We start from the raw sequence: 23,891 nt of genomic DNA, 5'->3' as shown, positions 1-23,891 counted from the left end.
CAAATATCATGTCTCAAAGTGAAGGGTTGTCCTCGCCTTGTACTTCTCTATTTTTCAGCCATTGACTAACTTCGCCATTCTACAGATGTGGGTTAAGTCTCTCTTCAGTCTTTTTTCCAGTGATTACCATTCACTGATCCCTTGTTACTTATTACATATTCTGGCAGTTGACAGCAAAAAAATAGGGGTTATTGACATTTTCAGAGATGAAATGAAATAAGTTTTGTAGAATTATGATAACTGACATTATCTGTAAAGATAATAACTTAAAGAGACATAACAGAAATCTACTCGTTATCAAAAAGAACAGCCAAACAATTCTGTAACCTAATTATAGAAGACTGAATGGACTGAATAAAGGAAGGAAATGGGTATTACTGTGTGCCCTGACCATTTCATGACTGGAACACAGAGCAATCAAATCAAGGTCTTCTTCACTATAAGAATACTTTATTAAATCATAAGAACAAATAAAAATTTGTTATTCAATTGATCATAATAACTTTATGGTAGAATTTCCTTGGTAGATATATGAACACAATTTCTTTTCCTGGGAGACTTATTTTAAAAAATAAACTGTTTGTTATACAGTGTATTAGATACAAATAACTGGACATTGATCCTCATACATGCCCATCTTAAAATGCATCAGAGATTTGTCTCGTTAAATATAATTCTATCTAACATTTAAGACAACATAATGGCTATCACCAGCACTTTTCTCAGGATTTAAAAATACATTCAATATCAGAAACAGTCTATAATCTTTTCATGATTTAGAAAAATAAATATCCCTCATCATCTTCTTGGTCTTTTACGACTGTCATCTGATGAAGAAAGTTTCCTTTTTCCAGAAAGACTGTTAAAGAAAAAGAAAATTTGACATCTTTACTTTCTCAGTACATATAATTTTACAATTTCATCCTATGATCTACATGTAAATCAAAATTTTATAGTCTGTATACAAATAAGCTCTTTTGATGTGTTTATTAAAAACCTGTACTTCATTGCATGTATTGCAGATTAATAATCAATTAATTGAATATCATGATATCAAACTTCAAGAACACATCACTCTAAGCAAAAACCAAATCACAAGTTACCTCTTTAACAGTGTTTTGACCTCTGATGGACAAAAATCTTCAGGATTTGGTGGTGGACTGTTGGTCAGATGAGCAGCAATAAAATCTGGCTTAATACAGATGACCCCTGACCTCACCAATGTCGCGATATCATCCTCCGACATTTCCACCTTATTCAGTTCTAAAAATGCATGACTGGCTGACACGGGTTTATTAAATGGAGGTTTGAGGTTAAGCACAGTGGCTCCCCCTGCTTCTAGCAGTCTGCGGAAGTTGTCCTCCTTCTTTCGGTCCGTACATAGCACAACCTTCCAATCGCTAAAGGCTCCAACACAGGACTAGTGAAGAGAGGACAACAAGCATTAAAAAAAAACTGTCTCTTATTAAACTGACAAAGGACTACTGAAGAAAAGACAACCAGTATTGAGAAAACTGTCCTTAACTATCAGTTTGTTCTTTATATTGCAAGTTATGAAGCTGGCTTAAAACTATGATATTTACTACAATTACGATGAGGCAGAGCAAATGCAATAAAATTGCTTCTATCATTTAATTGTGCTAATTAATTCATTACTCATGGATACTGTTTTTTTTTTTCCTTAGATTGTGATATGTTTGTCAGAGATGTGGATTTCACCCTGTCTAGATGAAAATTTCTGGTTGATTAGGCCATAATAAAAATATTCGTAGATTCTCATCCCCGCCCGCCCCGATTTTATACCCATGCCCCCATTTTTTTATTTCTGTTTTTCTTCGTCTTAATTCTGATTGGGATCAGTATTTATCTACCATTATACTTTCTTTTTAAATCCCTCGAAATCTGACATGATTTTGACAGCTGAGAAGATGGTAATTGATGTAGTACATGCGTATATATTTTAAACAAGGGTCATTGGTTGAAAACGATTGGTGATGATGTGAAGTAAGAGATAATTGAACCTTTACTATGACTTTTTTTCGGGTATTGTAGATAAAATTACACCGATTGACCAGTTCAATAAAAAATCTGCAAAACTGAAAAAAAAAAAAAAAATATAAAAGCCGCCCGCCCGCCTCGATTTTTAAAAACATAGGTAATCAAAGATTACGAAGCTCACCTCGACGAATGTTATCAGTTAAAGTAATGCAAATCTCACATCATATTTTCTTAATATTTAGTATTCATCCCAATAACAATATTCTTGCAAGTTGTGTTTAACCCCTTACATGGCATATACACATTTCTATGCGTGTAGCGTGAAAAACATGTATCGTGTAAACAAATATTCATAACTGTTAATACTGCAGATATCAAGGACTTCAAGTTCTTTTGGATTGATCTGTTCCCAAAACTTAAACCTGGTCTCTTGTATGGAAAATATAGGTCAGATCCAGCATCCGAAGCAAGTCTGATAGTGTCCATCCTTAGATACATTATCCATGCAAGTTTGGTTTAGCTAGGGCTTATAGTTACTTGGGAATGAAAATGTAGGTCAGATTCAGCATCCGCAGCAAGTCTGGTAGTGTCCATCCCAAGATACATCATCCATGCAAGTTCGGTTTAGCTAGGGCTTATAGTTACTTGGGCAGGGCTCGACATTAACACTTGTCCGTTTGTCCGGTACCAATGAAAAAAAATTACGGACAAGTGAATATTGCTGGGCACTTGTCCGATTGGACAAGTGATTTTTTATGTAAAGAAGTCTTCAAATAATAATAATTCAAAAAAAAACGATTGAATTAAGTTTATCGAATAAAAAAGGAAACATTACATAAACCCGAATTTCAATCCCGATATCAATCACTATTTAAGTTCACACTTGATTAAGATCAATGTTCACTAATTGCAGCCATACTAGTGCATGGCGTGGATCTTACGACATTTGCGGGTTTGGAATATATTTGATTGATATTACAGATTCACTTGCAAACATTTATGTTGTTGTCAGGACAGGAAATCTAGATAAAATTTTGTTTTATAAGTGTTTGTCTTATTTATCCATAAAAACACCAATTAATCAAGCACATTTAATTTTTTTATTTTAGTAATTGTTTTCAAGATATCAATTGAAAAATTTTTGGACAAGTGAAGTTGAAGTTCGGACAAGTAAATATCTTGGTCACTTGTCCGTATGGACAAGTAGGAAAAAAAGTTAATGTCGAGCCCTGTTGGGAATGAAAATGTAGGTCAGATCCAGCATCCGAAGCAAGTCTGGTAGTGTCCATCCCTAGATACATCATCCATGCAAGTTTGGTCCAAAAAGGGCTTATAGATACTTGGAAATGAAAATGAAGGTCAGATCCAGCATCCGAAGCAAGTCTGGAAGTGTCCATCCCTAGATACATCACCCATGCAAGTTTGGTCCACGTAGGGGCTTATAGTTCCTTGGGAATGAAAATGTAGGTCAGATCCAGCATCCGAAGCAAGTCTAATAGTGTCCATCGTTAGATGCATTATCCATGCAAGTTTGGTTTAGCTAGGGCTAATAGTTACTTGCGATTGAAAATGTAGGTCAGATCCAGCATCCGAAGCTAGTCTGGTAGTGTACATCCCTAGATACATCATCCATGCAAGATTGGTTTAGCTAGGGCTTATAGTTACTTGGGAATGAAAATGTAGGTCAGATCCAGCATCCGAAGCAAGTCTGGTAGTGTCCATCCCTAGATGCATCATCCATGCAAGTTTGGTCCAGGTTGGGCTTATAGTTCCTTGGGAATAGACCTGCTCCAAAAACTTTAACCTGGTCACTCAACTGGAAAATGTAGGTCTGATCCAGCATCTGAAGCAAGTCTGGTAGTGTCCTTTCCTAGATGCATCATTCATGCAAGTTTGGTCCAGGTTGGGCTTATAGTTCCTTGGGAATAGACCTGCTCCAAAAACTTTAACCTGGTCACTCATCTGGTAAATGTTGGTCAGATCCAGCATCCGAAGCAAGTCTGGTAGTGTACATCCCTAGATGCATCATCCATGCAAATTTGGTCCGGGTAGGGCTTATAGTTCCTTGGGAATGGACCTGCTCCAAAAACTTTAACCTGCTCCAAAAACTTTAACCTGGTCACTCGTCTAGAAAATATAGGTCAGATCCAGCATCCGAAGCAAGTCTGGTAGTGTACATCCCTAGATGCATCATCCATGCAAGTTTGGTTTAGGTAGGGCTTATAGTTACTTGGGAATGGACTTGCTCCTAAAACTTTAACCTGGGACGCCGACGCCGACGCCAACGCCGGGGGTTTAGCATCAGCTCATCTCGACTTCGTCGAGGTGAGCTAAAAAATTTGGATGAGAATCTAGCAATTTATTTATTATGGCCTTAGTAAATATTCATTAAAATAATTTTGATAGCCAGTTTATGTTCATTTCCTTTTTTACCAGATATCTTATTCTAATACATTTTAATTAAATACTATGGCTCATTTCCACTGTTCCAAAAAAAAAAAAAAGGATCTACATCTGAAGAATTTTTCTATTTTTCTTATTCTCAATGTAGAATTATTATCAAATAGTACATCTTTTTTGTGTATCTGAGTGAGACAAACTTAGTAAACAGCATACCAGTGATGGTAGAGTACTCAAACACTCACTGACATCCCTAGTGTAGATACTACCATTTTTTTAAATTTTGAATGTTAACTTTATCTATTTAGGCTTTGCAATATTACAACAGATAATAAGGATGTAAAATCAGGGGATAGTTACCTGTGAGGGGGAGTTGATCGTTAGCCTCCAATGATGGGCAGCTTCACAGAGCTTTCTGACCGCAGGAGTCATCTTACTAAGTAAGCTAGCAGTTCCATCCCCACCCCACTCATAGAAATCCTCCTGTCAACAAAAAACTTTTACTTTGTAAACATTGATGAAAAAATTTATGAATTTGATCAAACTTTGTGTAATTTATAAATTAATCAAGGAAAAATCCTTAGTTTATTTCTTAATCTTGATTCCATTGTTGTTTGATAGTTTATTTCATTATCTCCATTCCATTGTTGTTTGATAGAATTAGACAACACCCCACCTGTACAAACTTGCCCTCCTGTCTACAGGCCTCGAAGTAAGACTTGTGTAGAACCCACTTCCCAGAGGCAACACACGCTAGGAATTTCTCATTTCTAGCTGGAACACCTACAATATTTAGAAATGTCACACATTTACATTTTTACATTTACACACGCAATTACATGGAAAACAATTTTTTAAAAAAGCTATAGTTACAAAATCCTTATGCATTTTAATTTTTTGCAGAAATCATTACTCTGTAGTTTTTATTACTCACCAGTAACTAAATGAGTACAGGATGGGTCAAAATTTTGTCCATCCAACATTTTGCCACCAAGGCTCTCTACTAAAACTCCATAGTCATCTCTTTCCTTCATGAAGTGAAAAACCAGAGTAAACACATTGTGAGTGTTAACATAATAAATCTGCATATATTTATATTAATGCTACAAAAATATTCCTTTAGAAAAATTGTGAGCAGAAAGAAACATACCTCTTTCGACAAGCCTGACAAAATGAAGATGGGTGGGGATGATTTTGCCTCCTCCCCCTCCTTTTCCTCCTCTAAATTCACAGGCTGAGGGGAGGGGACAGTCTGCTCAGATTGTTTATGGAAAGCTGCAGAAAAGAAAATGTGATTCACTCTAATCATCTTCCTTAAAAAATTCCAAATAAATGCATCATAGAAGTTAATCTGTACATTCATCACAACAGTAGGATTGTCACTTCATACAAATATGTCACTGAATGTTATCTTCTTTCAAACATATAATACATGTAATTTATCTGCACAGTAAACTATTCTTTTTGAGATAGATGATGCAAAGTTTAAACCTGCTCTATTTTTTTAAACAATTTTATTGCATTTTTTTCTCATACACTGCTTGTTATTAAATACAATAATTTTCCTCTATGGAATACATTGACAAATTTGCTCTTAGATTAACAGGTCATATACAAGTAACCTCTGTGGATCTGCTTGTTTTTCCTAGTAAAAGAAATTAATAAAACATACCAACTGGGGGTGCCTGGGGTGAAGACAGTCTTCTGTCTGGCTCAGTCTATAAATCAATACAAAAAACTTTCTGAACTAAAAATTTCAGAGTTTGTTAAATTCAATTTAAACATCAGCCTTTTACTATTGGTTCTACTGGAAGAATGAACATCATTTTTAAACAACAAAATTTATACATGAAAATTTTGGTTCACCTCAGGAAGTTGAGGTACTGGTTCCTCCTCCTCCACGTCAGAGAACTGGGCGTCCATCATCTCCTGTAGGTTGTTGAGGTCCTGCGTGGGACTGCACGCCCTCTGTAGTTTGTGGGCCAGTCGCTCCTGTTCTAGCCGCCCCGTGGGGTCGTCCCACATCACGTGGACTGTCTGAGAGGACTCGGGGAGAGAACCCTCCTTTACCTGGGCCTCGGTCTTCTGGTCCTCATTCATGCTCCAGCGATTTGCCCTTGACCCTTGGCGGCTCTGCATTCCACTGTCATTACTTGAGCCTTCCCCTGACATGTTCATCTGACCACTGGCTGCAAATAGATAATCTCGTTCATTTACTTGATAATTAAAAATGTATATAATCTTGAAATACATTAAATTACCTTCAATTAAACTGTTAGCATTTCTCTGACTTGGAGTCTGTATAGTTTGCCTAATTATTCCATAAAAAGATTTGAAGTAATTTACTTATAAGCTAAAAGCAACATTACATGTACTTACAATTCAGTTTCCTACTTTTTCTTCTTTTTCTAAAGAAAATAAAAATTTTGCATTATTACCATTATCATTCATGAATATTTTTCATTTTAAATAATAAATGTGAAACTTTACATTCAACTCACAAAAAGTAAACTTCTTGCTGTTTATATTCCAACCCACAAACAATATTCTAGAACTGAGAGCGTTCTAAATTCATGTTAAGTTTTTACTTTACTTAGAAACAAATAATAAATAGAAAGTAAGATAAACTAGAAGTAATGACTAAAATCTTCACTGCAGAACACTGAGACAGATCCTAGTTAAGCTTTACTTGTTGGCAGCCATGTCCTCCTTTAGTTGTTTGGCCAGTTCTTCTCTGTAATCCAGGGTACCTGCCATCTCCACCATCTCAGGCTCCTCCTGTAAACACAATAAAATAACAGTACAAACCTATGAAGGGGAATTGACCTTTCTTCTTAATAAGACAACTGATAAAAGAGAGAAATCCTACCTCTTCAGTGCCTTTCTTCTCTGTAGGAGCAGATTCACCGTCTGTTGATATTCTCTGTCGTTTATTGTCAGGCTCCGAAGACATGGCCCCGCTCCTTTTGTTTTGTCTAGACTCGGTAACTTTAGTCACTGTCGTAGGACTGCTGGGTTTTGGCACGTCGTCAATATCGGAGCTCTCCGACTGTTTACTTGCCCGGGTGGATCTTCGTGTAGCCCTCAGAGGAGTACCCCTGTTAGATTTGACCGGGGATCCTCGTCCCGGGGTGGCTTTCTTCACCATGGCCTTAAAACAATACAGCATACTATATAAAATCGGGAATTATAATTTGAATGCCATTATTCAACTTCATCTACCACATAAAATCTCTCACCAATGTAAGATTTGGGTTGTAGTTGTGTGGAAACAGTGATTCATCGACTCTGGCATTCTGCTCTTTACACTACAACAAACAACACTGATTTATACACAAAGACAATTCAGAAAGTAATAGTTTCATATCCTTTTTGCATAATTTTCCAAACAATACAATCTCACATCAACTGGCATTCAACCCCTCAAACAATTTTTACAGGAATAAAGCATTGTGGATGAATTTTATTACATTATTATAAATGAGGCAATTACTGTAACCAACTTTTATTCAAGGGCGAGAAATATTCGTGAGTTTCGCAACCTAAACACGAATAATAACTGCTGCAAACCATTATTTTGCTTTATTTATGTAGAAAATGTTTCTTTATTCATGAAAATTAATCGTTGCGGATAGATTTCAAACTTACTAATCGTGAATAAAAGATGACGCAAATAATAGTTGGTTTACAGTACTACATTTACAATTAAAAAGTAGAGAATAATTTTTTTTTCTCTAGGAAAAAAATGCATGCAGACCGCCATCCATATTTCCTGTGATAAACTCAGAACATGTCCTTACCATCTGAAGCCAGAGCGGGGACACGATCATTTTCTTCTGCTCTCTGGCCACTCTGAATTCCTTGGTTGTGTCATTTGTCTTTCCCTATAATGGTTTAAATTTCAAGTGTATAATTTCCTACAACAGACTTTTAATTAATCTTTACCATCTTCATAATCTTAATCATTACAGTCCACATAATGTTCTGTATTGTTTCTTTTTTATTTTTACAAGTTACAAAGTTTTATCTTTCATTAGTTAAATATGGTACACAAAGAAGCAGAAAAAAAGGTCTGCAATATCTCCTCACTTCCTTTATTAATTCTGCAGATTCAAAGAGAAATACTGTAGAGTTCTAATTATATGCGAGGAATTAATTATTGCAAAATTTTGCTATAAGCACCACCTGCAAAATAAAATTACTCGCTTTTACATGTATTTTTATGGTGCTGAAATCAATGTAAAATCTCTTGATTAACCATCCACTCGTGAATTATTGCTCTTGCAATTTGATGTTAAAGAGTTATTTCGTGATAATAAGTACTAGCGAAGGAATCTACAGTACAAGCTCTCCAGTTTGCTTAAGGAGGCTGCCTTTACCTGGAATATAAAGTGAGTACATGTGGCGTCGTACTGCCATTTATAGTCACCACCTAGCTCTGCCACAATGTCGTTAAGCTCAGTCTGCTGGCCGCTTAGCTTCTTACTGACGTAGATCGTAACTCCCTTCAGGGGGCGCTTCATGTACTACAAATAACAAATATCATTCTCACTTATTCATAGGTACATGCAAGTATTTAGAAATTAAGAAAAGAAGTAAAAACTCAATATGTTGACAAGTAAAACATTCTGCATAAGAATCTGTACAGGTGCTCTGGATAAAAAAAAGATGCATGGAGCAGTTTAAATTTTTGTAAATTTGTTTTGGTTGCAAATAAGGCAATTATGTATATACCCGGTATCTCAAGATATTGTAAACTTTCTACAGTGTTCAAATTTCATACTTTCTACCTTTACCCTTACATATCTATACAATTTTTTTTATCAATTTATAGAACACTTCTGAGAAACATCCATTGAAAAATGAAACTTTGTGTAGTTAAATTTATTCAATTTAAAATAACTAGATTGAATTGTAATTTTCATGGTTTTTTTTTTAAAATACTGTTTTTAACATCTTTCTCTGTGAATTTTATATATGTAAGGAAAATTCCATTGAGACAGACCTCGCTTGTACTGCTAGAGGCCCCGTCTACTTCGTCCATGGTCTCTGGGGCCTTGTATTCCTCAGTATATTTAGCCATAGCATGAAGCGCCTTCTCGAACATTTCATCAAAGGGCTGTAGTGGAGAAAACCATTATAACAAACAAATTACTCAAACATGTGCCAGACAATTGGGGGCTTTTTACAGTAATTACTTTCATTTTTAAGCCATGTATGACAGGTACTTACCACACTGGATTTTCGCCTTCCGAGTTTACGCCGTTTCCCTTTCTGTGCCTCCGGCGTTTCCAAATCCTTCAACACATCCTACAAACAGCAATGAATCTTAGTGTATTCACGAATTAGATCTTTTATTATTTCTGTGTAACAAGACCTACCTACCCTTTATTTTGCAAAACATTTAATTCCCAACAGCATAATCAAGTGATAAAAAGCAGAAGAAATGTGCTTAAAGCAGAAGGGTAGAGAGGTCTGTGTAACACATATAATATGATGATATATATCTGACTGTATTTCAAACTATGTACAAAGTACAGTGTCAGATGAAATAAAAAGTGAGCAAGCTCACATACCCCATGCTCCCCCAAAACTCAAAGTGCTGAAAATCCCGGAAAAAATAAAGGAATCACAATTTCCTCCTTATATGCACATCTACACATTGTTTCCTAAATATCTGCAAAGTTTGACGAAATTCTGTGCAGCAGTTTAAGAGGAGTTGCACTGACAATTTGTTCATCTCTATATTTAAGGTATGGCCAAAAATCTAAGTTGAAAAGTGTGGAAATTCCCAGAAAAAATAAAGGAATCACAATTTCCTGGTAATATTCACATCTACACATTGTGTCCTAAATATCTGCAAAGTTTGACGAAATTCTGTGCCGTGGTTTAAGGGGAGTTGCACTGACAATTTGTTCATCTCTATACACAAGGTATGGCCAAAAATCTAAGTTAAAAAGTGTGGAAATTCCAAAAAAAAATAAAGGAATCGGAATTTCCTCCTTATATGCACATCTATACATTGTGTCCTAAATATCTGCAAGTTTGATAAAATTCTGTGCAGCGATTTAAGAGGAGTTGCGCTGACAAACTGTTCATCTCTATCTTCAAGGTATGGCCAAAATCTAAGTTAAAAAGTGTGGAAATTCCCAGAAAAAATAAAGTAATCGTAATTTCCTGGTAATATGCACAACTACACATTGTGTCCTAAATATCTGCAAAAGTTGTTGAAATTCTGTGGAGCGGTTTAAGAGAAGTTGCACTGACAAAAAAACAGGACCGACACTATGACTGACTGACAGACGGACTGACTGACGGACGGGTCAAAAACATTATACCTCACGCAACTTGTTGCGTGGGGTATAATAATGCTTAATACTAAATGTAAAAAAACTTCTACATGTATGTTTTAGGATTTATATAGCTGAGAAAGAGACTTACAGAGAAATCAAAGCGTGGATGGAAGGACTTTTCCAGATCAATGGGTCCTGTAGACTCATTCAGGCTTTCATTTCGTGGCGAGTTTCGGGGCTTTTCCCTCTCTGCTGTTCTCAATTCCTGAAAATTAATAATAAAATCTCTGTACAAAGATTTAGGAAATATAATGCATCTTATTTTCACAAACTGTGAACAATTACTATAGTTCTGATTTCATTAGTTCTTCTAGTCGCAAGTCTCTAACTCAAGACTATATGAACGAGATTTCTTTTGATATAATGTAACAAGTATCTTTAAGCCAATACATATTCTGGTTGTTATAAATACATACCTTGACCCTCTGATTGGTCAGTTTTGGTGTCTTCATGGCAGTCATGTTTTCTTTCTGACTCTCCGGTAGCTCCACCTCTCTCCCACCCCTCAGAGATCCCCTCCTTTCCTCACCCCTCACTGACCCTCTCCTGCTACCTTCCTGAACCTCCATCTCTACCATTAACAGATCATCCTGGTTTGTCCTCATACCAGATTCCCACACCTCAGATTTTTCTTCCTCTGCGTTCATCTCCACATCATTGTCAGTACCGGTATTTAGAGTGACCTGCCCCTGATGTGGAGGAGCATTCACCGACGTATCACATTCCATTTCCTGTGGTTTCTCTGCAATATCACATGCTGTGCTTTGGTTCATAAAACTTGACTGGTTTTGATGAATGCTGTCTGCCTTGTTTGTTTGAGCTGTTTCATTCTGCTGCTGATTATTGTTTGCATTGCTGCCTTGAGCGTTAGCAGTAGACAAGTGAACACTGGCGGTGATGTCCTGAGATTCTGATGGCTCGTTTTCTATCAAGAAATTCTCCTCTGGTTCTCTTTTTCCAGATTTGGCACATTTGAAAAGCCACCTTTAAACACATAACAATATTATTATCACGAAAGATGCAGTAGACAAGATATTGTTATGAAACGGAAAGCATGTTATTTCTGCTTCAAATATTCATGTGTACTGTACATATTCTGTACACAGGGTTATTTTTGCCTTGTGTTTAATTTTTGTCTTTTTCAACTTTCAAACAATTTTGCCCCATTTTAATCTAGCTCAGACACAGATTTAAGAGATAATGTTGTATACTTTGAAATCATCAGTTTAAATTTGCTTACATGTGAAGAGATAGCAGGGGTTGAAAATAAAATGAAGGTGATAATTTCACTGTATACAGTAGTAAGCTTACCTCTTGGAGATGGCTGGAATGTTCCATTTTTTGGCTGCCTGATATTTGGAACCTTCGGCTTCCTTGACGATCAGGTGAGTACTGGCTTTCAAATCTTTGTTGGCCTTACGAACAAAATATTCTTGAAATCTACAAAAATAAGGTAGAAAAGAACTATAAGAATATGTAGTTCGAAGTTATATACAATATATTTTTTCTATTTTTACATTTTTTAAGAGGGATAACAATCTTTATATATGATACAAAACAAATTTCAACTTCAAAATCAGTAAAAACAACATAAACTTTGTAATAAATCTGTACTTACTCAGCACCAAGAAGTTCTGAGATATGCATTAGACAGTCTCTCTCTGTCCCAGCAAAACCACTACAAATGGATTTAAATATTAATATCATTAAAAAAAACCATTTTTCAACCCAATGGGAATAGTTTTGTTACCATTTCATTTGGGAAAGAAATGTCACTTTAGACAAAATCAGGAGAGGTCTTAGAAGTAAGCATTTACCTGACAGAGAGGACACAGCCAGAGAGAGGGGCGTCGTCCATCTTTATGTCCATTGGAGAAAACAACACATTGCTGGACACAGGCAGCAACTGGTCCTGTTCCCAACATATTTGCTGAAATGATAAAATAAAATGATCATGGCTGAAATGTCAGGTATATTCTCATTATCAACACAGTAAACTATTACAATATAGTTAGTTATGTAAGCATATTAGCACAGTATAGCATGACATTTTTGTTACAAAAATAACAATAAAATCAGCAAAGTAATTATTACTTGGTAGAAAGAGCATACAGGAAAAAAAAACTAATTAAAATGCTTGATTTCCAATTAAATTACATCATTGATATTAACATTTCTAACTTCAATTTTGAATTGCAAATTAAAGAAATTATAATTCTTAGCAGAAAACAAATTTTCTGTATATAATGAATTAGCAGTCTTACCACCCAGGCATTTGTTACAATTTCGTTCACCGTCCTATCCACAGGAAATCCATCGATCGGCACCACTCCATAATCCGGTATTACACGACTAGTTGGCTTGGATATGATTCCTTATCAAATGGGGTAAAAAGAGAACAGAAAAAATTATTGGATGGATCTAACCACAAGAAAAAAACTGTGTGGTTGCGACCATTTTCGGACTATATTGTTTTCTTTAGAAGAAGAGCTCCATATAAAGATATACAAAAATGATCAAATTTCAAAATTAAAATGTATGAAATTTTTCTTTGCCAATTGATAGCTGACAGCTTAAGATATCATATCTAAAATACATGTATGTCATATCTGCGAGTTAATTTGTTGACCCCCAGCCTTCTTATTTGGTGAGTCAATATGAATATTGGAACATTTTAGAAAGTTTTTTTTCCAGATCCTTACCTCCCTTCTCTATGATGTGTTCTCCTAGGTCTTTTTCGTACTCCTCTTCAAATCCAAAGAACATGAAAACTTTCTTGTTAAACACAGGTCCTTCCTCCTGCATTTCTAAAAGAAGGAAACACAGTTTCATTTAATTTCCTACAGAAGAAAGTGATCTATTAAACACACAGTAACATCTATCTCAAGTAAAAGTCTTTTGTACACTATTAATAAACTTTTTTCTTTCAGACCTTCATCTTCCGCCTCAGGGTTCTGTGTCATGTCCTCTTCTACTTGAGGGACTTCCGCCTTGTCTATCACAGTTCTCTCCCCTGAAGGAGCAGGACCTGTCAATCAAACAACAAAAGTCAAAATCTGATCAAGTCATACCTATCAGATACATGTCTCAGGGTCCAATTATGTCTATAGAGTGCTAGACCAAAGAAAAATAAATGTATCATCAGTCCATATATGGTTTATCCTTTTATAATTTGAGAGTTAGTGAATAAGAACTCACCTTGATCTGCCTGTAAGAGGTACTGGCTCATGATGTCTGAGAATTCATCATCCTCTTCTGGGGCCCCTGCATTCTCTACAGGCTTGACCTCTTTTACATCTTTATTGTTCATCTCAGATAACTTCTTCTTCCTTCACAAAATACATAATAATTCAGAATTTATATACGTATATAAACATTATTCATCAGCAATAAACAAATATGCATACCGTATAAGCAGAATTTTTAGCAGGATTTAATTTTGGCATTATTAGCGCGGGTGCCGAGATCGCTAAAATTGAATATCGCTAAAATTTAATTGCGCTTTATTTGTAATAGTTTCTTTAGTGAGCTTTTTCAAAATCGCTATAATTACATCTCGCTAAAAATAAAATACCAATTTTAAATAACAAATTGCTAAATTTGCGTCTCACTAAAATTTCCACTTTTACGGTATAGTATTCATGCATGCAATTTTCAACCTGAGAGAATACAAATGTTATCTACCCTTTAAGATGAGGCGACTGGGGGTCTAAGGGAGGGAACTCTGGGAGTCTGTATGGATCTTCATTTACAGTGTAACCCTGTCTGAAACATTCTGCCATCCATACTGGTGTCACAACATGGGGCCTAGAAATGAAGTACACTACATAAGGACAAGAATTATGTATTTGATGCATCTGTACCAAACCAATCTTATCAATGATTATTTTATGCAGAAAAGATGAATCCTAGTCAATTTTTATTTTTAAAAGGGATGTAAAATATCATACATGAGCCTTATACAGAATTCACATCGGGAAACTCTTGAATGTCATAATTCATTGGATGTTTTTTTTTATATTCATTTTTGGATTGGGTAGAGGGGGTACACAAACCTGAAGGTTGCAGTTTTCAGTGTGTCCAGATCTTTGTCAATTCTCTCACCGACCACAACATGAGTGACGTTATCACTCAAGGTGTTCAACCTACAAATGTCAGATTGTAAAATGCATGATAGTGAAAATCTACACACAATCTCGGATTCACATGTACAAGTAGTCATTTACATGAGTATGTATATGAATAGTGAATTAGTGTAAGAAGTAAAACTCATATGAAGTTTAATATCATACCTTGTTGCTCCACCAGCATTTATAACTTTTCTAAGTTTCTCTAAGGCAACTCCTCTAAATCCACTTAAATAAATCTATAAGAAATTAATAATACAAATTCATTCCGTTTAGTTCTTGAAATATATTCTGTAAATCATTTTTTAAAGTCAAGAGTCATGAATCCTTTTTTTGTCTTCCCATCTCAATTCTACATAAAACCTCTCACTTTTCACAGAGTCTTTACCTTACAGCCATCCAGGAAGAGATCTGATGTTGACTTTGTGAGATCTATGGACTCCACTGTCGTCTCGAACTCATCCGTTGACTTCCTGTTCTGAGTGGTGGCTGAGGTCTCGTTGAGATGTGTTGTCTGTATCGTGGATACATTTGATATACAACTGATATCCGCTAATGTCGACATCCTGTCAACTACAACAGAAGTCACCATTAACAGCATCCATTTATCATTTTTCTTGTAATGAGTATCAATTATTTCATCAGTTGTATATTTCAATTTGAAATCAGGAAGTGACTCCCTATTCCTCACTGTTATTGAGGAAAAAAAATTGCAAGAGGCGCTTAAGATTTCAGTTTAAAAATTTTGTGCCAATTTTCCCTACAAATACTGGTAATCATTTTTTATGCTTTCAAATTATAATAACCAAGGCTGAAAACAAAATTTTGTATATCCATTTGTAAAGAAACCTCAAAACCTACATACTACTAGACGTTCATTATAGAAAAAAGATCCAACATAATATACTGATAGATGATACCTCTACTTCCGTTTTCTTTCTCGGGGGTGGATGTTTTGACACCTTCACTTTCCTCCCCCCTGTCACAGGTCAGACAGAAATCCTTCTCCTCCAGACAGTATCCCCGCTCAATAGAGTCATACAACCAGTCCGACTTCACTATGTGAATCTTCCACTTCTTGGCAAACTCATACTTAGCACCTACAGATCAGAAATACTGATACAACATTCTGGGGCCCATTTTACAAAAGGACTTACGACTTAAGACCGAATTTAATTCTGCAAATAACTATTTGATGAACATTAAATCAAAAATTATTTTAATCTTTTTAAAAGGAATGTGGTAAGATATTTTTACACAAATGATTTTGATGAGAATTATTAATTTTGGCAAAATTTTATAATCCTATGTTTTTGGTCTTAGTTGTAAGTTCTTTTGTAAAACACGCCCCCGGATCTTCCAAGTAAAACATATTGTTAAAAGATATCATAACTTTTTCAGTTATTGAATTAAAATTCTTGGTATGAATATTTCTTTCTAATTAAGTGATTATGTAGACTAACCTTTGGGTTTGTTAATGATGAGGTGTGTACATTCATTGACTTTCATCTCTCCAGTATATTTTCCACCTAGAAATGTGAACAAAGTGTATGAATGCACTGCATTACAGTTCACAAAATATATCAACTTCAAAAGATTTTCTTCACACAGATGAGGGACACACAGATGAGGGATGGAACTAAATCTTTGACAGGATCATCGTAAGAATTTTCCAACATTAACTCACCCTCGGCCTCCACAGCTTTTTTGACCTGATTTCTTTCCTCCGAGTCCAGACCAGACACAGTGATGACCAAACCCTTGAAGACAGGACAGGAGTACTCTAGGAATTCCCCACTACTGCCATGGATGTGTCTGCAGTGTAAAATATAAACAGTTACATGGATCAATGCTACAACGATGGTAATCCCTATATATATAGTGTCAAGTTTGATCTAAAGATCCGCGCCTGTCAATGAGACGTGATACAGCTCTTTGGACCAAGTTACTATTATAATGATAAATCTATTATATATACCCCTTCACAACTAGCAAAATATAGTTTTCAAAACCTTTGAGATCAATAATATATTACTTTCTTACTATAAAACAAAGCACTTTGTTAAGGAACTTTTTGATGCGCAAGAAAAATAATGTCATGTTTCGGTGTACTATGCCATCAGTTTCAGAGAGTGGTGATATGGATTAGAAAATTACAGTGTGCTGATCTGAAGAGTCAGATCACGCTGTCATATGATTGAGCGAAATTTACAGTAAAATTGAGTGATACACCGTCGCCTCTGTCGGGTATATCATAAATTTCATTATCAATGCCCACTTTGTTACAAAATGTATCTCAAGTATCATGCCAAGAGAACTGGTCAAGTTAAACATATCACATAATATGATATAAGCAGAAATTTAAGCAAGAATTAAATTTATGGCATAATTAGCAAGGTTTTTGAGATCACTAAAATTGAATATCACTAACAATATATTCTGTTTCGTTTGTAATAGCTTTCCTTTTTGATATTACAAAATCGCTAAAATTACTTATTAATTAATCTGCATCTTTGCGAAAAAAATCCACTTAAATGTTATCATGTTAAGATGGGTAAAAAAACTACTTACTTGGTCTGTGAGGCTTCCCAAACTTTATCAACCCAACAAGGGAGATAAATCTGTTTCCCCATAGAAGTAGCAACCTAAGAATTTTCCAACAAAAATTATTAAAACTAGATATGATTAAATAAAGCGACAGCAAAATGCAGGGATTTAGAAGTAAAACAAGGTGAATTTATGATTTCCTATGTACCAAAGATTATAATTAATGGTTTTACAGGCCTGGGGATCATAAACTGAGAACAGACATGAGTTTAAATTTCAAAATGAATATAACTTTTGATATAGTTTTGATATCTAACAAAATTTTTACCATATGTTTAAACTGAAAGATTATACAAACCTGCAACTTTTGAATAATGTATGTATTTTAAGAGACATGCTATTCAAAATCAAAATTTTGACTTAAGTCTGTTCTCAGTTTATGGTCTCAGAGCCAGGTTTCCTTTGAATACACAATTTAATAAATTCCGAAAGCTTTTGTATTTCATTATTTTACCATATGCATTGAAATATAAGAAGTATCAATTTTATTTTCCTTTCATACATGTTGGTAAAGACATAACATTGCTATACCTGGTACTTTTTGCTCCCCACTTCCCCCGCAATGAGGTGAGTGACATTGTGTGTTAGGTCCCTGCTGGCTAGGCCTCCCATTGCCTCTACCTTCTCATGAAGCTCATTCTGTCAAAAAAAAAATCATTGACAATCCTAATCTTTACAAATACAGTATGATTACTCTACCCACTTTGACTAAATGTGCTTCCTTTTAGGAATAGACTTTTTTCCCAACCCCCCTCTTCTCTCTCAAGAAAAGAGAAAAATGGAAAATAGAGTCTTAAAGAATCACACATCTTTCTATTTACAAAGACAAGTCAAATTTGAATGGTTCTACATGTAAATTTCTCGGTCAATAAACTATTGGTAATTATTCAGAATGTTATCATAAAAATTGCTTACCCTTTTCTGTTTTACAAGGTTGGTACAGCACACTACAATGTCCTTCATGGCCAGATTGTACACAGGAACACTCCTCTTCGGGATGTCCTAGAAATAACACCAGTCATACAATTAATTATTGAAACCTTCTTACTATACAACAACAAAAACCTGCCAATTCCACTTTCAGACTTGACTACAATCACAATGTCATACTCAAGTTAAAGTGTATATAAACTGTATAAATATCGACACACACTGTATACAGGGAGATTTTCGTCCCCATTTTATTTTTGCTCCTTTCGCCCTACTCACATGCTAGCAAATTTAAAAGTGGTCGCATTCAAAGAACACAGTACAGTTTCTTAAACAGAATGGAGATTGGGCGAATTTAACACAAGGCAAAACTGTTTGCAAGTGTGACAGGGAGAAAATAACTCAGTATAAAGTAATGAGATTTAACATTATAATCAATGCAGAATGTAAAACAGACACAAAATCAGACTCACAAGCTTATACTCTAGTGAGGACAAAATGCAGAGGGGTCCAAATATCCTGTAAAGATACAAAAGTGTATTACATAAAACATCAATTATCAAGTTTCAAAGACTTGTAAAACACACAAATACACTCAATTTATTTATATGAAAAATATTTTCACCTGCATCCTAGATTTCTGATATGGTTGAAAGATTTGCCACCAAATGGATCATAAAGATAAGCACAGTTCTTCTCTTTTTTAATGACCTTCAGGCAGTCTGAATCTTTCATCCACTCAACTTTGAATCCTTCTTCAATTAGGCTCTGCAAATGAAAATATAAACATTACAATTTAACAATACAAAATGAAATTATACACATTACAAAAGCCCTAACATAATTTTCCTTCTGAAAATTGAAATCTTTAGTTTACTCTAGTAAGATTACATGTACATTTATACCATTTGTCTAATTAGCAGTAATTACCTTGTGAGCTTGTTTCATGGCTTCTGAAGCTTTTTCTTGTCCATCATCATCGTCTGATATGATACAGCGGACCCTGAATTCATCTTCTCCCATTTTATCTGTTTCACTATCTGGATCACACGACCTTTATGTGGGATTGCATCCTAACAAGGCAAATATTCAGAAAATTGTTCAATGTATGAAATATTACTACCTGAAAAAATACTTTAACTACATTCTGATATCATTAACTATTGGTTTACAAAGTCTGTTACACAGACTTTGTCCTATAGAAATGAACCATATAACACAGTGTTTGAAGCAGCCTATTGCTGGAATTCTCCGGCATTGGAGGTTTAAACAAATAATGTCTATGAAAAATTTAATATCTTGATTTTGGCTGGATTTAAACCATTGAAACTATAAGGACTGAAAGTTTTATAGACTAGTGATAGCGAGCCCAAGGAACGTTGAGAAGCAAATCTCATCACTGCAAGCTCTTAAAGCAAGGCCTTGGCGAAGAGAAAATTCAGACTTTGCAAACTGATCAAAATGATTTTTTTTTTGCAGTTACCTGTGGTCTCATAATCCTTAGCAAACTACATTCTCCGATGAAAAAGAAATTCCAAGAAAAAAATAAGCTATCTTTTTTTTAATGGATATATAGCAAATAAAAAAAATAGATTAAACTTTCTTAATCACAATTACCACTGTTCAGACTTTGGCTTGGTAATGCAACATATATACAACGTCATGTGATGTCAGAGTCTATGTTGTGCGGTTTGATGAGCCCGATCTCAATTAAAACTGAATAGGTATCTATGCTCGCCCTAATGGTCCGACAGTCAATTCATTGGGGAGTTAATAGGATGTCCCAATTGAAAAGCTGAAGCAAAGTCTGCACATTAAGATTTCAAAAATCACTTTGAGACTTTGGTCTGAGATTCAGAAGATAACTGTTCATATTTATAGTCTCAGAAAATCTCTCCGAGATTCATTACATGCTTTTTTCCACAAAGTAAGGCAAAATTGCCTAAACAGTGGAAAATAAGGGTTTCAAAAGCAAATCTTTGTAGGGATTGCGTTTTTAATTGTAGTCCATAATACAAAAATTTTCAAGCTTACGCTTTTTCTCCATTGTCTTAAAAACCATTAAATTTTTTGAGTGTATTTTTTTTTTTTTTTACAAAAAAAGGTTTACAAAGCTATATTTGAATCTCAATATAAAGCTGTATAGCATTTTAAAACTAGGCTTACATAGTAATACAAAAGATTATGTGGGACCTGCTAATCTTCATCTTGCATAGTCACTTTCATAAACAATTAAAAAAACTCTTGACTTAAAGGTCAATTTTAAGTACTAGCTCTTTACTTACATCATTCATACAGGCAAAGAACACTGACTTTTGATCTTTAAGTTTTCATATTTATGAATTCTGTAACAATAGTCAACAAAAACATGACTAAACGTTTGGAATTTCCCAACCCGCCATTATTTAAGTTTGGTGTAAATTTTTGTAATGTCGAACTCGATCAAATACTTACACTCCTTTGATCATGTGTTGATATGACTTTTTATAAATTTTTCCATTTATATATCGTATAATATATAACAGTCAGCTTACTTTAAAACATAAATAACTTTATTAATTATAATATCCGAAGATTAGAAATTCGATTGAATGACACACACACACCCCACACACCGCATCACATAAACGATAAGCAGAACTAGTCTGACGGTTCAAAAGTTATGGTCAAGGTTAAAATTTTCTTTTAAAGTGGTCCAACCTCTAAGGTCAAGGTCAAATATTTTCACCCGATATGATTTTTCTCCATTGTCTTAAAAACCATCAAATTTTTTGAGTGTATTTTTTTTTTTACAAAAAAAGGTTTAGTTGCATGTCGATATGGACAATGGATAAGTTGCATGTCGATATGGATAATGGATAAGTTGCATGTCGATATTGACAAGTTGCATGTCGATATTATGGATAAGTTGCATGTCGAATGACGATATAGATAAGTTGCATGTCGATATTGATAAGTTGCATGTCGATATGGATAAGTTGCATGTCGATATGAATAAGTTGCATGTCGATATTATAGAAAAGTTGCATGTCGATAAGTTGCATGTCGAATGACGATATAGATAAGTTGCATGTCGATATAGATAAGTTGCATGTCGATATAGATAAGTTGCATGTCGATATAGATAAGTTGTATGTAGATATTATAGATAAGTTGTATGTTGATATAGATACGATGTATGACGATATAGATAAGATGTATGTTGATATAGATAAGATGTATGTTGATATAGATAAGTTGTATGTTGATATAGATAAGATATATGACGACATAGATAAGATGTATGTTGATATAGATAAGATGTATGTTGATATAGATAAGTGGTATGTCGATATTATAGATAAGTTGTATGCTGATATAGATAAGCTGCATGTCGATATGGATAAGTTGTATGTCGATATTATAGATAAGTTGCACGTCGAATGTCGATGTAGATAAGTTGCATGTCGATATAGATAAGTTGCATGTCGATATTATGGATAAGTTGCATGTCGATATTATGGACAAGTTGCTTGTGAACATACGTATATATCTAGCATGTCAAAATATATTGATTACATTGATCTTGCATGTCAAGCTAGGTATGTTTCATGATGACATATTTTTGTTGTATATATACACATTATTTTCTTGTATTTTCTATAGAAAAATAACTTGCAAAGAGGGGACAGAAAAAATATACCATGTACTATATTTCTCCTCATTTCGTTTGTCCAAATAAAAATTTATTATACTCTTTATACTTATAGATATAAGACTGAAAGAATAACAAACTCATAATTTATATATGTATGTGCAGGCATGTATATAGCATTGAACAAGTCAACTTTTTTTCAAGCATAACTTGGAGGGTAGGGGGTGGGGTATAAAAAGAATATGTATTTACAAAGATTTAAATTATCTTTAATTATATAGTGATATTCTGCATGTATAGGATGGAACATATATAAAATATACAGCATCGAGGCGTCCTGTCATCCATTTCTATTTTTACTCACTCGTCCGAATGAAACCTTATTAATTCGAACAAATTACTTATTTGTGCGCACCGATATTAATTCGTCTGCTACAAATTTCTACTTTTTCCCAACAAATATATTTTTTTCTGAAACAACGTATCAATGGAGTCAGTAAAGAAAAAAAATATATTCATAGATTTCATCTCCAGCGTGTGTTTGATCTTTTTACATGTGCCATCTTTGATTTTCTATGTTTGCTCCTTTATTAGAGAAATGAAATTTAATTGATTGATTGTTTATAGCTTAAAACTGAGAGAAACGAGAAACTTTATTACCCCTACGTGCTAAGAAGAACAAAGATCAAATCTATTAGAACAAATGCATGAATTACTCGATGGAAGAACAATTATAATATAGAGCATATTTTCCCTATCACCTTTTATAAATTTTTTATCACTTTAAAGGGGGTCAATTTTCAATGGGGGTCAATTTTTTATAGGACTAACATATAAAATAATGACCCATAGGACTCTTTTTCTACAAGAAATGAAATTTTTCTACGGGTGGGGGGGTCATTTTTTGTCGTTGAAAAATGACCCCCCGGTCATTATTCGATGGGGGTCATTATTCGTCTTTACACCGGCCATCTCCGTACACTTCTATGATTTGCTTCCAAGTGGTTTTCAAATGACTCATGAAATCGGTTTGGGGATAAATTCAATATAGGCCTACTCATTGGTGGATCCAGAGGGGGGGGGGTTCCGGGGGTTGGAACACCCCCCCCCTTTATTTTTTGCCAAGTGGAGAAAGAGAGAGAAAGAAGGGGGATAAAACGTTTCCCAAGAATAAGTATTTGTACGTCTGTGTTGGCTATATACAAGAAGGTGTCGTTTTTTAAAATTAAATCTAATGAAGGAACTAAAATTTAATTCATTGTTTCATACCCAACCCAAAAAGGATTTTCAAATTCATTAAGAAAATCCATTCTACTCTTCGGAAATGCTGCAAATCCATTCAATTTTAAGGCTTCAGTAGTTTTTTAAATGTGTTAATTTTTTTTATACAGACTGGGGGTACCTTTTCAAAGAAATAAGGACGTAGAACCAATATATTTTCCACAATTTTATATTTTTCCATACATGTGTGTATGAATCTTTGCCTGAGAGTGTGTAAGGGGGGGGGGGGGGGGGTTGAGGGACACAATCCTGGAACCCCCCCTTTCAAAAATTGCTGGATCCGCCCCTGCTACTTATAAAATATTTGCATACTTCCTCCCTATTCTTTTACTTTTTTAATGTTTGAAGTTAATTGACATTGATTTAGCGAATGTATCCTCACTACCACCATATTACCAAATTTAAATTACGATGCTTTGCCTGTTTTATGCATAGGCGCTCCCCTCGTAATTCTGTAAATGACGAAATATAAGTATATCTAGGTCTACCCCCCCCCTATACTGTTGATTTTATAGTATAGAGGGGGTAGACTATATAATATCTATATTTCGTCATTTACAG

At 34.7% G+C, this 23,891-nt stretch overlaps 1 protein-coding gene across 1 annotated transcript; it reads right to left on the bottom strand.

Moving 5' to 3' along the window:
- On the bottom strand, positions 1–20,840 carry LOC134231019 (DNA topoisomerase 2-binding protein 1-A-like). Its single transcript, XM_062712888.1, has 39 exons — positions 20,701–20,840; positions 19,346–19,488; positions 19,041–19,183; positions 18,889–18,934; positions 18,401–18,487; positions 18,017–18,124; positions 17,450–17,523; positions 16,566–16,693; positions 16,342–16,407; positions 15,799–15,978; positions 15,267–15,451; positions 15,044–15,117; positions 14,807–14,896; positions 14,436–14,558; positions 13,950–14,080; positions 13,684–13,779; positions 13,454–13,558; positions 13,016–13,125; positions 12,569–12,681; positions 12,370–12,429; positions 12,063–12,191; positions 11,168–11,735; positions 10,840–10,956; positions 9,631–9,708; positions 9,404–9,517; positions 8,778–8,924; positions 8,199–8,282; positions 7,638–7,706; positions 7,268–7,549; positions 7,088–7,176; positions 6,778–6,806; positions 6,265–6,587; positions 6,071–6,116; positions 5,549–5,673; positions 5,333–5,426; positions 5,075–5,181; positions 4,759–4,881; positions 1,104–1,420; positions 1–859 (listed from the first exon to the last, which is right to left on the bottom strand). The coding sequence occupies exons 2-39, from the start codon at positions 19,436–19,438 to the stop codon at positions 799–801; spliced, it is 4,914 nt and encodes a 1,637-aa protein (XP_062568872.1). The 5' UTR covers positions 19,439–19,488; positions 20,701–20,840; the 3' UTR covers positions 1–798.
- Positions 20,841–23,891: the final 3,051 nt, after the last annotated feature.

The sequence above is a fragment of the Saccostrea cucullata genome, unplaced genomic scaffold (assembly GCF_032062105.1).
Source record: "Saccostrea cucullata isolate Sc308-1 unplaced genomic scaffold, CSIRO_AGI_Scuc_v1 ctg431, whole genome shotgun sequence".
In the NCBI taxonomy this organism is placed as follows: domain Eukaryota; kingdom Metazoa; phylum Mollusca; class Bivalvia; order Ostreida; family Ostreidae; genus Saccostrea; species Saccostrea cuccullata.
This window is presented reverse-complemented; position numbering and strand designations above follow the sequence as displayed.